At 37.5% G+C, this 15,959-nt stretch overlaps 1 protein-coding gene across 3 annotated transcripts in view; it reads right to left on the bottom strand.

Moving 5' to 3' along the window:
• CCAR1 (cell division cycle and apoptosis regulator 1) overlaps window positions 1-14,899 on the bottom strand; it is a 31,325-nt gene extending 16,426 nt beyond the window's left edge. For 2 of the 3 annotated variants that reach the window (XM_081954400.1, XM_081954402.1), the window contains exons 1-8: window positions 14,753-14,899; window positions 12,105-12,211; window positions 6,152-6,318; window positions 4,374-4,418; window positions 3,188-3,220; window positions 1,923-2,116; window positions 1,291-1,405; window positions 952-1,138 (exon numbers count right to left, since the gene is read on the bottom strand). In XM_081954400.1, the coding sequence (XP_081810526.1) occupies window positions 952-1,138; window positions 1,291-1,405; window positions 1,923-2,116; window positions 3,188-3,220; window positions 4,374-4,418; window positions 6,152-6,318; window positions 12,105-12,177 (814 nt within the window). In that variant the 5' untranslated portion in view covers window positions 12,178-12,211; window positions 14,753-14,899. The remainder of the gene's footprint in view (window positions 1-951; window positions 1,139-1,290; window positions 1,406-1,922; window positions 2,117-3,187; window positions 3,221-4,373; window positions 4,419-6,151; window positions 6,319-12,104; window positions 12,212-14,752) is intronic. The other variant, XM_081954401.1, reaches the window with a different exon arrangement.
• Window positions 14,900-15,959: the final 1,060 nt, after the last annotated feature.

The following is a 15,959-nucleotide window of genomic DNA, read 5'->3' on the forward strand; positions in this document are numbered from 1 at the left end:
GGGGGGAGGAAACCACAAGTTAAAAAAAACTTTTTCATAATAGTGTATTAATAAAATAAAGCTGTTGGATTACTTTCTGTATTTTCAAGGTGGGAAGGTACCGAAATACCTTCTCACAAATCAAAGCCTTCATTAAGCCAGATTTAGCAAACCAGGGATGAAGCTGGTTTATTATGGATACACTAACATACCTGTCTTGTGGCTTGTAATTTGCTGCAGATGCAAACAGTAGGATCCAGCATAGCTAATATAATCATAGCACTTACACAAGGGGTGTCAAACTGAAGGTACTTAGATCTGGCCCGTGGAGCTGCCCTAGAAACAGTGAAGGACCACCCCACGGTGCTTCTGCCAGTGGAAACGGGCTCCCAAGCTCCGTTTCCGGCTGCCATGGCCTCCTGCAACCCTCTGCCAGTGAAAACAGTGCTCGGGAGCCTGTTTTCGCCGGCCGAGCAGATGGTCATCCACAGGCACCCCCACAGAAGTGATGTCAAGATGGCCACCCCCAAGGTCAAGCCCAACACTGATGGGGCCCTCATGAAATAAGAGTTTGACACCCCCGACTTAGACTTATATACTGCTTCATAGTGCTTTTACAGCCCTCTCTAAACAGTTTACAGAGTCAGCATACTGACCCCAATAATCTGGGCCCTCTCATATGGGGATTGTTTGGAATTTTGTACATCACCCATGAGTGTTACATTGAAAAATGCATATGAAGGGGATCAATTTGTTTTTCCTTTCTAGCTAACTACATTGGGAACTTTAGAATAAACTTCTGATCCCTTCCCAGTCAGGTAGCAGTAGAGAACTTTATCTGTCCAAGCCACTGATGACAAAATAAACTGCAGATGATAATGACTGGCCCATCTATGTTCCTGAGCAGCACATGAAAACATACTGTACCTCATCATATTAACCAAAAGTCCCAAGTCATGCTCTAGGGAATACCTTTCTGTTGTGGCTGCTGTAATAATGGCTGGGGTTGTGCCTGAAGCAAAGGTGTTATAGAAGCGGCTGATATTTGTGCCTGCAAGAGAGGCTGGGGCTGTGCCTGGACACTGAACGCAGGCTGCTGTGCGATGGGCTGGAGCCCCTGTGGAGGAGTCTTGAGTAAAGGCTGGGTCTGAGTTTGGTTCTAGTAAGGGGAAAAAAAGAATGTCATGTGGCTCAGCTTCACCTCAGAGGTGTCAATAACAGTAGATCCAGTAGACTGGAAAGTCGGTTTTGTCAAATGGGTGGCTGTGTGAATTTGGAAAAAATGAATGAATGAGCAAGAGCTTAGCATACCTGGTTTGGTAGTGTTTGAATTCGCTGTGCGTTCCATTTGAAAGGCATATTAGGATTATACGTGGCTTCTACCAAAACACGGTCTCCGACTTGAGGAGTCTTCCCTTTAACAGCGCTGCAGAAGTAAAGAAGGCCACGATATTAGCAATAGAATAGACATAGAATAGACATAGACTAGAGAACTAGAATGAATGGAATGGAATAAAATAGAATAGAATAGAATATAGAACTAGAATGTATTGGAATGGAGTGGAATACAATAGAATTCTTTATTGGCCAAGTGTGATCCGACAGACAAGGACTTTTGCCTTTGGTGCATATGCTCTCAGTGTATATAAAAGAAAAAAAAATAGATTCATCAAGAGTCATAAGATACAAAACCTATTGACAGTCATAGGTTAATGCCAGCACTCTCCCAGGTATATTTGCTGGGTGGAACAGGTTTCAGAAAAGCAGACATGGGACTAGTTGAGGATTTTAAAAACCAAACAAATAAATTTAAAAAAAAACACTTCTGTCTGCAACCTTTCTGTATGCATCTTCTTGGAAGCATCTGGGGCGCAGTTCACTACTAAAACACAATTCATCATTCATGTGGCCATCAATTATGTGCAAACCAGAGATTAACCCACCTGAGTTGGAAGAACACATCTTCATCGACAAAACCAAAAGTGTCATGGAGCTTGGTAACCACCCCAGTGAAGACTCGCTGTTTCTGGGGCTGGGTCTGCTGCTGACTTGACCGTGGTGCTGGATACGAAACAGTTATCTGTGCTGCTGGTTGAGGTGTAGAGAGGCTAAGGCTTGTTGGCAATGCCACAGCTGGCTGAATAAGAAAAAAATGAAGCGGGAAGCCATATAAACATTCAGAGCTTCCTAAATGTTAGGCACTAACCAATACTCTGGTAACGAGTGGTACCAAGTGATGGGATGGCATCTGTCAGAAGCACAAAGGGGGCAAGATGAAAAAGGGTGTTCCCCCCCCTTGTTCCTAACTGTAAATGCCAAGAATCTCAGGTAGGTCAACCACTGCACCAGAAATCCAGCCTGCACATAAGGCAGTCTTTTCCGCCAAATTAACACCAGAGGTAGAGGGATGATTTTGAAGAAAAAGCTAAGTAAGTAAGCAGATTGGGTGTGTGACACATACATTGATGCATCCATTTAATTTTGTGAGCAAATAAATATCATATATGAGATATTCACTGTGGACAAAAGACAATCAGTATCAATAATAAACTGGAAGCTAATAATCTTTGTCATCTAAACATCTTCCATAGAAAAGCATTTTGCCCTACTTACTATTTTATTTTGTTATTGCCAATTCAGCCTTATAGTATATTGTAATGTTTACACTTATTCTAGTCACCTAAATGCCTTTTCACCCAGCTTTGTAAAGATGCACCTGCATTTTTTTTAAAGGGGCATGATATGTATCAAAATAATTATTTTTACCATTAAGCATTCTGGTGTTTACAAAGTGAAAGCAATTTTCTCTGAATAAAATACTAATTTCATTTTTAAATAACTTTAAAATATTTTCAAATGATGATATTCTTGTTTGAAATTCAAAGCATGCATATTTGGAAATTAATTCCATTGGATTACAAATGTAAAACCATCAAATATATCTGATACTTTATTTTAAAATATGAACTACCCAACATAAAAGTACTAATTCTTCCAAGTAACAGTGTAATGGGAAAAAATAGAAGAAAGCATTATATACAAAATAAATATGGGCTATAAATCTGATAAATAAATATTACCCTAGAAAATATATCCAAGGGTTTGATCAAAATATTAAATATATAAACTGCACTGCAAAATCTGTCATACTTACACATATATTCATATTAGTTTTTATGACAAGAAAAAATTCAAAAAGCTAACTAACCTGAGTTAAAAGTGTTTGCTGAGGCTGCTGCAACTTAAAAAATAAACAAGATAATTAGTTTTTATACTGCACACTTTCTGATTTCACCTGTATTTTACATACATAAAATATTGCAAAATATTGCATTGCTTATGCCTATTTTCTACCACTGCACAGCAAACAGGTTACAATTTCCACGAAAACATGTACAACATATTTTAAATACTAAACTATTATGTAACTTTCAACATTTCTCATTTCATGCTGAATTGTTTTACCTCATCAAAGAGAAAACTAGATACAAAGGAATGAACATCCTTCATTAAAGGATGGGAAAATGTTTCCTTTGTTGTATTATTTAAAACATGCTTGTTTGCCTACAAAACTAACTGTATATGCACCCAGACTGTAATATTAACATAAATAAAGCTAACCATTTTTTAAATTTTTTATAAATAAAGATATTCCAACTATCCAAACAGAAATATTTTCCAAATCCTCACTATAATATTTTTCTACATTCAATGTAAGCTAAATATATCTAGTTCGTGCATTCATTATTAAATAATATATAATATATAAGTGACTAAATCCATGACAAATAATGCTTATTGATACAGCAAGCAATATATTAACAAGCCTTTTGTGGGTTTAAAGTCCACAACTTATGACAATTGAGCCCAAAAATTTTGTTGCAAAGTGAAACATTTGTTAAATAAATTTTGCTCCATTTTGACTTTTCTTGCCACAGTTAAGTGAATCACTACAGTTGTTAAATTAGTAAGACGGCTGTTAAGTGAATCTGGTTTGCCCATTGACTTTGCTTGTCAGGTCGCAAAATGTAATGACCCAGGACACTACAATGTCATAAATGTGAGTCAGTTGCCAAGCATCTGAAATTTGATCATGTGACCATAGGGATGCTGCAACAGCCGTAAGTGTGAAAAAGGGTCATAAGCCTCTTTTTCCAGTGTCATTGTAACTTTGAATGGTCATTAAATGAACTGTTGTAAGTTGAGGACTACCTATATTTAACTTAAAAAGTCTCCTTTGGGTCACACTGAACTCCTGTAACTTGTCAGTGTAGTTTTTTGGCACCAATGCAAAAGTGCTTTATTTAAAATATACTTTGTGGCCTTTTGCCCAGTGCTTTAAAACAAAAGTCAAATTCAGATACAACAAAACAACCATAAAGAGTTACACCAACCTGCTGTTGTACACTATAGATGGTTTGCTGAGGTTGTGAATATTGCTGAAAAACATACAAACTGGGAATAACTAATATATACACACACACATACACACAAATATATTGCCATATCTCATGTAAATAATTACATGTAAAATAAAATTAAGCTATTGCACTAGGTCAGTGGTGGGCAACCCGCGGCTCGGGAGCCACATGCGGCTCTTTACACCCTTTAATGCGGCTCTTCTGTGTGCCGGGTGCCCGCTCCCCTCCCTCCTCTCGGGCTTCGGAGGGAAGCTTCTGCAAAAGCCCGGGCGAGTGACAACCAATTTTGGTCCTATGACTGCAGAATGCTGCAAAATACCATAAATGCAGGCCAGTTGTTGAGTGTTTCAAATGTGATTGGAACACTCAACAAGGTGACCACAGTGTGTGTGTGTGTGTGTGTGTGTGTGTGTGTGTGAGAAAGACAGACAGAGAGAGGAACAGAGAGAGGGAGTGAGGGAGGGAATCAGAGAGAGACTGACAGACAGACACACACACACACAGAGACAGAGAGAGACAGAGAGGGGGAGGGAGGGAGAGAAAGATAGACAGACAGAGAGACACACACAGAGTGAGTGATTAAGTGAATGAGTGAGAGACAGACACACACACATACACAGAGTGACAGAGAGAGAGGAAGGGAGGGGAGAGAGACAGAGGGAGAGACAGAGACAGACACACACACACACAGAGTGAGTGAGAGACAGACAGACACACACACACACAGAGTGACAGAGATGGGGGAGGGAGGGAGAGAGAGACAAAGAGCCAGAGAGAGAGAGAGAAAGAAAAAGAAAAAAAGAAAGAAAGTGGGAGAGAGAGATGAAATTAAAAACAACATACAAACCTGACTTACTCAAACTATCCAAGGAAATGCAAGGCCAATGTTCACATTAGTGGTTGTGACTTTGTCAGTCAATGTCAGGATGTAATTTTCTCTACATTGTAAGGCAAATTTTACGGAATTTAACATTATCGATAAATAATATCGTTCTAAAGTTTTTGTTTTATTAGTTGTGTTATTTGTATCTTCCCGACCTATGTGGATACTTGCATGCAGAATATTCTCAATAAAAACTTATTGAAACTAAAAACAGTGTACCATCCTATGTATTTTCGGTTTTAAAAATGTGGCTCTCAAAGTAAATTTCAATCGTGGTTTTGGCGAGATTTGGCTCAGTTGAAAAAAAAGGTTGCCCACCACTGCACTAGGTTAACAAAAGTTTGGTAATATTTTCCTAAGGTACATAGAACTGAACTGACATACAGAAAGTATTTTTTTTCTCAAAAATCATTCTAGATTCTACAACTTGAATGGATGTGTCATGTGTGGAATTCAATTTAATAAAATGAATAGCAGTTGCCTAAAAGCATGAATGTTAATTTAACAGTCCCTCTTATTCTGTTTTCATTTACATCAGTTATTTTGGAAGAAGGAAATCATATCCTTGAATGTTTTTGTTTAAAGCTTGTGTATGGCTCTTGGTTTCCAAAATCACATGAAATCAAGTTTTAGGCTCAAACTACTTCTGGCTCAAAATAGGGTATCAAAGCAAATTAGATAAAACTTGCAGAGCCCTATTAAGTACAGTAGCAATGTGTAATATATTCCCCCCAAAGTACAGAAGATCTCTATCGTACATGTACAGACTTAAAATGCAGTACTTCCCCAAAATAAAAACTATCCGATTTTGCAGCTTATTCTTTGACGTTATCACTGGCTACATTGGGTAAAAGGCTGTTTCTTTTACCTGCTGTAATGCGGCAGCTGCGGCCGCAGCTTGCTGTTGCAAAGCAGCTGTCTGACTGAGCTGATAGTTTGTTGGAGTCTGAGTACTGAGTCCTGCCGCCAATGCAGTTTGCTGGGTATATATAGGAGATGCTCCAAGTAATGAAGGCTGTTGTACACCCAAAGCAGCTGAAAGGAGAGAACTGAGCATTAGGAAATCTTAATTTTAACTAATGGGATTTCAAGTCCAATCCAGCACTATAGATTTTAATAGCATCAAGATTTTGTAGAAACACTGATTTCATTTTGAAAGGTGCAACTTTAGTTTTAAATTGAAACAAAAATATTTTCTTGTCTAATAGTGCTGAATTTACAATGCTGGCAAAATATAGTATGTATTTACTTAAACATAGAATGCAAATGTAATTTATTAGGCCTCTTTTTACATTAGAATTAATGAGCGCTCTATATAAATTCAGGTGATTGCATAGAATTCAATTCTTCTTACAATGTGCCCAGTAAAGTACAGTACCTTGATTTAGATTAGAAGAAAGGTCGTATTTCAACACATCATTTGCTTTCTGATGTTAATGCTATTACAGAAGGCCAAATAGCCTTGCCATCTTAGTTTAGGAAAGGGTTTGACATTTTAAGTGAGCGTCAGAGCAGAGAAAATTGCTCCAAAGTAATTAAATAGGATTTCTGAAATTAGTTCCATCTTTGATCATCTTTTTTATTTATCTACAACTTCATGTTAATGTGTTAATCTGTTTTTGCTCATCTGCATAAAATGACAGATCTTCACAATAATTAACAATATTCCAAAGTATTCTTTAAGAAAACGCCGTAATACTGTACTTGTGTTCACGTATGAAATGATTCCAGAGACATTCATACATTGTATATATTTCTCCTTCACACTATTTATCTCTTTGCTGAAACATTAATCAATTAAGATGAAATAACTGTATGCCTTAAGGAATAAAATACATCATAAGAAAAGCCAATCAACGTCATTGGCGCACAAGTATTATGGTCTGTAAACAATGGTTTATATTCACCATGATCTGAACCATAAGAACATAATTAAACCTGCTGGATCAGACCAAGGCTTACATCATCCCCAAATTCTGTTTCTAACAGGGGCCAAAACTATACAACAGGCGTTTGTAAGCAGGAAATGACATACGCTTCTCTTGCTGATATTTTCCTACAACTATAAGTAGTTCTCATTTAGCAACCACAATTTGGTTGTTAAGCGAAACAGTTGCCAAGAAAAACTACAACTGTGCTTGCACCCTGAGTTCAGCTTTCCCTTGCTTTACCAACCTACTAAGCTTGTAAATGATCACAGTTACTTTTTCATCACTGTTGCAATGGTGAAAGGTCACTAAATAAGGCAGTTGCTAAATGAGGCTGCTTGCAGTATTTGGAGGCACGCTGATTGAATTACAGAAATAACAGTCTTCTAAACTAATAATTTATAAAATGCAAAAAAGTTAACTAAATCAAAAATCTCCAAAACAAAAACATACAAAATTATAAAAGAAGAAATAAAACAAAAGCTAAAAAAGTTTGTATGTATCTATGTATGTATGTATGTGTGTATGTGTGTGTGTATATATATATATATATATATATATATATATATATATATATATATATATATATATATATATATATATATATATATATATATATATATATATATATATATATATATATATATATATATATATATATATTCAAAGACATACATACACATAGTTGTACAGTAAACATTTCAATGGATGGAAGCTGTTTACTGTACATGTTTACTGTAAATGTTTACTGTACAACTATGTGTATGTATGTCTTTGAATATATATATATATTAGTACATAGTTGTACAGTACATAGTACATAGTTGTACAGTAAACATTTCAATGGATGGAAGCCATAATTTATCACAGTTGTCCATAACTAATCTTATGTTGATGAATTCAGAAAACTGTTGATTATTTGGAGCCATAAGTGTATCTTTCCAATAATGAGCAATAAGTATTTTAGCTGTAAGATAAGCTTCAAAAGAATATAAATAGCTGAAAATATTGAACATTTGTTATTGAAAATAATACATGTAATAACTTCCTTCCCAAATGTGACACTGTTGAAACATAGTTAAATTGAATCTTTCATTTCACCGCACCTCTAATAACAATTTATTCAGATTTCTTTCTATAGAAATTCAATAAAGTCCTGAAATATTATTTTTGTTAACACTACTACGTTAGTGTCAGGAGACCAAAGTCCTTCCAGTTTAAAAGGATTGAACAGTGATGTCACAGTTGCCCGGGGGGGAGGGAGGGGGATATCCAGTAAGAAGCTCCTTTCATGTCCCCATTAAGTTGCCCACCAATGTGATATCCATCCATCTACTCATGGTCACTCACTTTGAAATGTTGGGTTGACAGGAGCTAGAAGCATGTAATGGGAGCTAACCAGTCCTGCAGCAGCAACTGGGTCTCGAAGACAAACCTGCTGATATTCAGCGCAATCTCCTAACCTCATGACCCACTACACTCCTCTCCCCCACTGTCCTCTTTATTTCTTGTTGAAAAATATGTAATCTAAAATTTATTGGTATTTTTTGAATTAGTTAAATAAAACTTGGAAATGTAAACCATTTTTGTGTATGAAATGGTACGCATGCACGCGCACACACAAACAAAAATAAAGATAATGAAATAAATGAATAACTCTCGATAGATTAGGTCTCCCTGCTTTTATTAAACCCACATTTAATGGTATTCATGCTTGTGCAAATCACCACATGTTATGTTAATACATTCCCAATTATTTAAAACACTACATAAAGCTTATTTAATCTAACTCCCTTTTTCACTGGATGACTCCAGTTTTAGTTTTTCCAGAGGGGGGGAGGGACTGTTCGTTTTATTTATGCCATGACTGATTTTACACCTCTGATCATGTTCTACCCCAATCATCATTTTTCTGAGTGGAAGGCTCAGGCCTCTTTCTCTTAGGAAAGGCGTTTGTGTCACTGATGGTGATGATTTTGTTTGCCTTCTGCACTTCTTCCAGCTCCATTATATTCATTTTAAAACATGACAATCTGAATTGCATACAGCACTCCGGATTTGGAATTCATAAAAATATTTCAACATTGGTAATTTATTATTCTAAATCCCTTTCCAATTAAACCCTAAAAATTACCTTTTTTTCACAGGTGTCAGACAAAAACAGCATTTTATTTGAGGTATCTATATCAGCTACATATTTTTCCAGCTTAGTTTTAGATAACTCAGACCCTATCAGAAGTGAGGGGGGAAAAAATTCAAGGTAACTTAATTAACATTTGCTTAAATTGAACAATCTACCATCTGGTTAACTATTCACCTACCTAACGCTTTTAGAGCTCTGCACATTCCCTTGTACTTCATTAGCCCAAATGATTTAATTAATCCTACAAACTCAGTCACCTAATGCTTAATATAAATTAAGACCCTTTATGAAAACATTAAAGAGCCAACAGAGTTGTTTCAAGATCCATTTCTTATCCCCTCTGCTGAGACAACTACACATTTGAACCTATATTTGCTTTCGGTTTTTAATTGATCAGCAATTCATAAAGAAGCAGTTATCTGATAATTGCTAGGTTTACTCAGGACAAATCCTTTGTCACTGACACTGATCTGACAGGCAAGTTACATATTTTGCTGGACTATCAGTGTCAAATTTAAGTTTTTAAATAATAATGGGTTAGTACCACCAGGGCTTCTTGATTAATTACTGTATAATCTTTCGAAATATCCTGGAGCATCCTCTTTTTTTTAATTTCAGTTCTATTTAACTACTCCAATACTCTAAGAAAGTTAATGTTCTATATCATTTGCAGAAAAAAAAGTTGCTATGACTTTATAAAGGTTGTGGGGGAAATGTCTGTTTAAATAAAATGTCTGTTTAAATAAGGAACCAAAGAGTTTGGTGATAGATATAACAAAGTATTTTTACTGGCATTTACAACCAGTGATTACTGTGCCACAAGAATGTAAAACAGCCCCCACATTTCCAACATATCCCTGCATTAACCCATTTCAAACAATGGCCCTATTTCTGTATTTTGAATCTTGTGCAACCTTGCAATGAAGTACTATGCAGCATCAGTTGGTTGACTTAAAAATCCATTTAGAAGCTGGTCTACCAACTTTTGTCTTGCTGTGTGCCAACAACCTGGTTTCATTTCAGTTCAAATTGATTAGTCTCTTGTGTACAAATTTGGCTTGCCTCCCCAAGTTCTCCAGTGAAAAATAAATATAAATTATTACATTTGTATCTTCAGAAACGCAAGCTCCACTTGTCTAGCTACCCTTGCACGTGGAATAGGTTACATTTCAGGAACCACCTTAACTTAGGATTTCAATCTGCTACTTAGCGCCCAAAATTTACTTTCTAGGACTGTCAACCACATTTTTCAATGTCATTGCTGCCAATGTGAAGTGCAATTGTTACCCTCTCCTGAGAATTATCCTGGCAATTTATTTATTTTTTGATTTATTAAGGAGTTTTATATGGCTGTCTAGCTCACAGTGAGTCTAGGCAGCATACAAAGACCCCCAATACCAAATTCATTGCCCCCACCCCACCCCACCATATTTGTCATGATGGCAAAAAGGTTTGCACCAAGCAGGCCTCACTATGCAATCTACACACCTAAAACAAATGCAATTAATTATCAAATTACCCACAACCTCTGCAAGCATGAGAGAATATAGGTTCATGATAAAGAGCTGTGTCCTACAGAAACATCGGCTGCCTTCAAAATTATGTTCTTCGCTGAATTCTTCACTCTCCCTAAGGACAAAGGTGATATCATTCCGGAAATCCAACTCAGTCTGACTTGTCTTATCTATAGAATTCCCCAGCTTTCTAAACATCGCCACCTCATTTTCAAAGAAATATATATGCTATCTGAGGGTCAAGAGCTTTTGCACTGAAGATAAACCCATAATTTGAATCTAATTAGCAAATAGTCATAAATTTGACACTCCATACAAAAACGTTAAATGGCTCTCTCTTCAGATGAGACTACCTGCTTTGGGAATGTAAACCACTGTTTTTTCTCATTCTCAAGACTGCTTTGACTGAGGAAAGTGGGTCAGTCACTAGCTAGTTATTTGATCAGCTGGTCAACAGCTGTTGTAAACCACCACCATGCAGAACATACACTTACAAGTGAAGATATATTACAAGTTAAGATATATAACTCAGGCAGAAAAAATAGTCTAACCCAGTAAGTCAAACAGCTCTCCTTAAATGATTTGCACAGCTTCACAAATTCAGCACCACCAGATAAAAATCTTGTTTCTGTTTACTCTCTTCTTTCTAAAGACTATTGGCTGGAACTAAGCCACTATGGCTTACTTAAGTAAATCATTGTTAAAACAAACCATAATTCAGCAAGTTCAACTTGCAAACACAGCCTTCAGACTTTAAGTGGTATAATATTGAATGTTATGTTTGTGCTGTTATATTTGACAAAATTCAATTGTATAACTGAATACCCCTATCTATCTAAAATAGATATGAAGCAGAAAATAGAGATGTTTTAAAAGATATTTAAGCATATTTTTGTTACATAATAAATTGAACAGAACAGGGGATTGTGAAAATAAAATGGGGAACAATATAACTAAAATATAATGTATGTTTCAGAGATTTCCTGATCAGGGAAAATCAAGAAAAGCAATCATACATAAATATTGATATAAAAACTAAAACTGCTTCTCAACAAATGTTAGTCATTCATCAGTGCAACTTTTTTTTTCTATTCAAAATTAATATCTGCATTGTTTTCAATCCACTTAAAATGTTTTTCAAAGCTAATCTTTTCACATTTGTTTTATTTCCATTTACTCAGACAATCAGAAAGGAATCAGAAGTAGTAGTTATTGTTTAAGAAAGTGCAAACTGACCTGGCTGAGAAACTGCTGTAGCTGTAAACTGAGTTGCCCATGGGGGATTCTTCTGTCCTCCAAATTGTGCCATTATGAGAGGTAAAATTCTTTTGCCAGTTTAGTTTCTAAAAAAAAAAGCTGACCATTAACACTTCAACATGCAGCTAATTCCTGAATCATGGGCAAAACTAACTATATGTGACATATATATGCATTTACATTTATTTGATTTATATGGTTGCCCAAGTTGTAAAGTGACTCTGGACATCTTCCAATTGTACAGAAGCAGAAAAGCAAAAGAGAAACAGAACAATGGAATAAAAAGGAAAAAAGAATAGTCAAGGTCAGACACTGTAGAGTATATTAAAAAATATTACATTCTAGACAGTTTCATCTTTCAGGTTGGCTAATGATAGGGGAAGCACCAAGTATTCAGGATTTTACTGTACAGAGTGTCCGCAGGATAGGAGCCATCTGAACCCTTGAGGGGAGGGATGTTGTTCCATGGGCAGCTGCTGTAATAGAGAAGGTTTGTCCCCTGGGTTTTGCCAGGGGAGAAGAAAGGACTTAAAGTATGCCCTGCTGCTAGATTCTCTTGGAACAAGCTGAGACAATTGGAGACAGGTGGTTTTACAAATAATCTGCCCAGTATATGAAAAGCCTTAACAGATGAAAACTATGCTTGTTTTATGTCTGTGGAGATTCTAAGTCATCCAATACATAGTTGTCTCTAAGGTGCTTTTTTCGTCAAAAGCAACTAGATTGGGTTTTTTCCCTTGAGGAAGAAGAAAACATTTCACTTCTCATCTATAAGCTTCATCAGTTCAGATGGTGGTGGGGAAATAGGATAGGTACGACATTATTCCGTACCTATTTTTCCATTCCCCCCATCGCATAAAAACTGATGAAGTTTCTTGGGTGAGAATTTTCCCTTCTTCAAGGGAAAAACAGTCTAGTTCCCTTTTGAAGAAAAAAAACACCTTTGAGAAAACTGTTTGTTCTAATAAGAGAAACCATGACAAACCAGATGTCTTGAGAAAGTAAGCCGATAGTAAATATTTCCAGTGAAAAATACAAATAAACTTTGGTTCTCATAAAATTTCACCTATTAGCTCTACTCATTATCTATAAATGCACAAAATCTGATCCATAACAGGTAGAGTTTATATAGTCAATCTTCAACCATCAAACACAGTGACTCATCAAAAACACTTTTAAGTTGTTCTTCTAGTAAGAAAATGCATCTCCACTATGATCCAGCAACTGTGCTTATATTAGGCACTAAACAACAAGGCAGCCAAATACATGTAACCAAGTATATGAAGCTCAAGCGATCACTTGGTGGTTTGATATGTCATGCAAATATAGGAAATTAACTCAGTCATTGAGCATCCCATATTAATCCTGCTAGTATCATCATGGATAATCATGGTGTGGCAATTAAGAAACATGTCATCCAGATGCACTTAGCAAAATATTGCTAGCACAGACAAATGACTTAAGGAAGTTTCTAAACAAAAGTTTAAAAGAAAAATAAACCAAGAAAGCAGTTGACTTTAAGGAAAGCACATCATCACACCCCAGGTTATACATGAAAATGCAATATATTCCACTGCCAGACCGCTCTACAAAATAGAAGAGGAATAAAAACAGGTGTTCAAAAATTCAGAATCAGAACTGGAAGTTGTTCTCAGACTCATGGAAAACTAAGCAGGGCTGTGTCTTGGTCTACACAGAATAGCAAGCCTGGTTCACTCGGTCCCAATTTCTCTTTGAATGAGTGGAATCAACCCACATAAAGAAAAGGTGCTCAATAGTGAATTTGTGGGATGCAAACGACTGTGTGAGACAGTAACAAAAAAGAAACTCCCCTGTTGGTTTAGTCGCCCCTGCCCACAATAGAATAGAATAGGAATTGGATAAAATAGTATAGGACAGAGTTCTTTATTGGCCAAGTGTGATTGGACACACAAGGAATTTGTCTTTGGTGCATATACTCTCAGTGTACATAAAGACAAGATACATTCATCAAGAATCATAAAGTACAATATTTAATGATAGTCCTAGGGTACAAATAAGCAATCAAATCATACTAGGAAACAATCAATATACATTGTAAGGATACAAGCAACAAAGTTACAGTCATGCAGTCATAAGTGCGAGGAGATGGGTGATAGGAACGATGAGAAGACTAATAGTAATAGTAATGCGGCCTTAGTGAATGGTTTGACAGTGGTGAGGGAATTATTTGTTTAGCAAAGTGATGGCGTTTGAAAAAAAAGTTTTTTTGTCTAATTGTTCTGGTGTGCCGTGTTCTACAGCGTCGTTTTGAGGGTAGGAGTTTAAATCATTTATGTCAAGGATGCGAGGGGTATGTAAATATTTTCACGGCCATCAAAGGTTCCGTGAAAGGACTGCGAAGGGTAAAGGCGGGCAGAATGCCTTCTCCTTGCGTAGGGAAGCGTCCTTAGCAGCGAGGGGAAAGAACCCCCGCCCGTCGCTTCCCCACGGCCCGTCCACAACGCGGGACTGAGGCCTTGCCGCCACAGGAGACCTTCTCCCGCCCTCATCGCCCAAACCCGCTCTGAGGAAATATGAAGGCTCCCCCTCTTCCCGAAACCACCGCTCCCGCGCAAATAACGCCACTCTCTTCCCGGCCCTTTTACCTGAAAAGGGCCGAAGACGGAATCGGAGAAGCCATTTCAAACTCCTCCAGCACCCCCAAGGCGAAGAGCAAACGGCGCAGGCGCAGAAAGAACGCGCGAGGTTTCGAGGGGAGTCGGGTCAGCTCCACCGTTGCGCACAAGAGTGACGTTGCCAAAGTCAGGCCCGCTTTCGGCCCTCGTGCACGTGCTCCGGGAGGCTGGGATGACGGTCTCCAAAACAAAGAATTGGATCGCGTGGCGCATGCGCCGAAGGAAGCCGAACGCGAAGGGAAAAGCCGTCAATGAGGTTGCGTGGCGTCTGTTTTGCCACCATCTTGTCACCGAGGCAGGTGATAAAGGTGTTGCTTTGCTTCCGGGCAGAGGAAAAGGTGTTGCTTTTGCGCAACTGCTCATCTTCCAAGAACTTAGTTTTGTTTTAGCTCGTGTAAAGCAGTTGTTTTCAGAAATGTGTGCCAGTCATTGTCTCTTGGACAATGGATTCTATTGGAAAGGTCTTTCAAGAAGAAAAGGGCAACGGTCACATGAGATGATCTACCAGTGCCCTTCATCAATAGTTAGGACCAAGTCAATGTTTTTCAAGCACGGCAGCTCTAGGAGGTGTTCAAATCCCAGAATTCTCCAGCCAGCTGGAAATTGGAAGTCCACACGTCCACAAGCTGTTGGGGGTGAAAAACACTAATCCAAGTGAATCAGAAATTTGGATGTGGTCTTAGGAGCGCTTGATATTAACCCCCCCCCCCCTTGCCTTTCCATTATGTCTTTCTCTCTTTCAATTGATCTCCCCACAACCATGTTAGACCATTTTGGGAGGAAAAAACAAAAGAAAACTACAAAATCTGAAATAAAAAATAGGTACAATTGATGATTTATGGGCAGTATACTCTCTGCTGCTGTTACTTGAAATACCTTAAGTGCTGAATAAAGTAGATACATGGAATAGTAGTGTAGGAAGTTAGTACCCACCGCCCTCTTAGAAGAATAAAATATCCTAGGAAATTTTGAAAGGTAGAATACTATAACATAGAGAAACATGTTTTTAAGCATTCACTCTTAATAGCCCCCACCTTTGTCACTGGGCCATTAAAAGGCCTGAGCCAGTCTATTCTACATAACAAAGAACTCCCCCTTCAGCTCCAGGGTGAGATGGGGTTAGGCCATGATAGTATTAGCCCTTTACGCATCTCACCACAGGGCACCTGGGAAGAAG

This window comes from Natrix helvetica (genome assembly GCF_964273705.1).
Source record: "Natrix helvetica genome assembly, chromosome: 5".
Lineage (NCBI taxonomy): Eukaryota > Metazoa > Chordata > Lepidosauria > Squamata > Natricidae > Natrix > Natrix helvetica.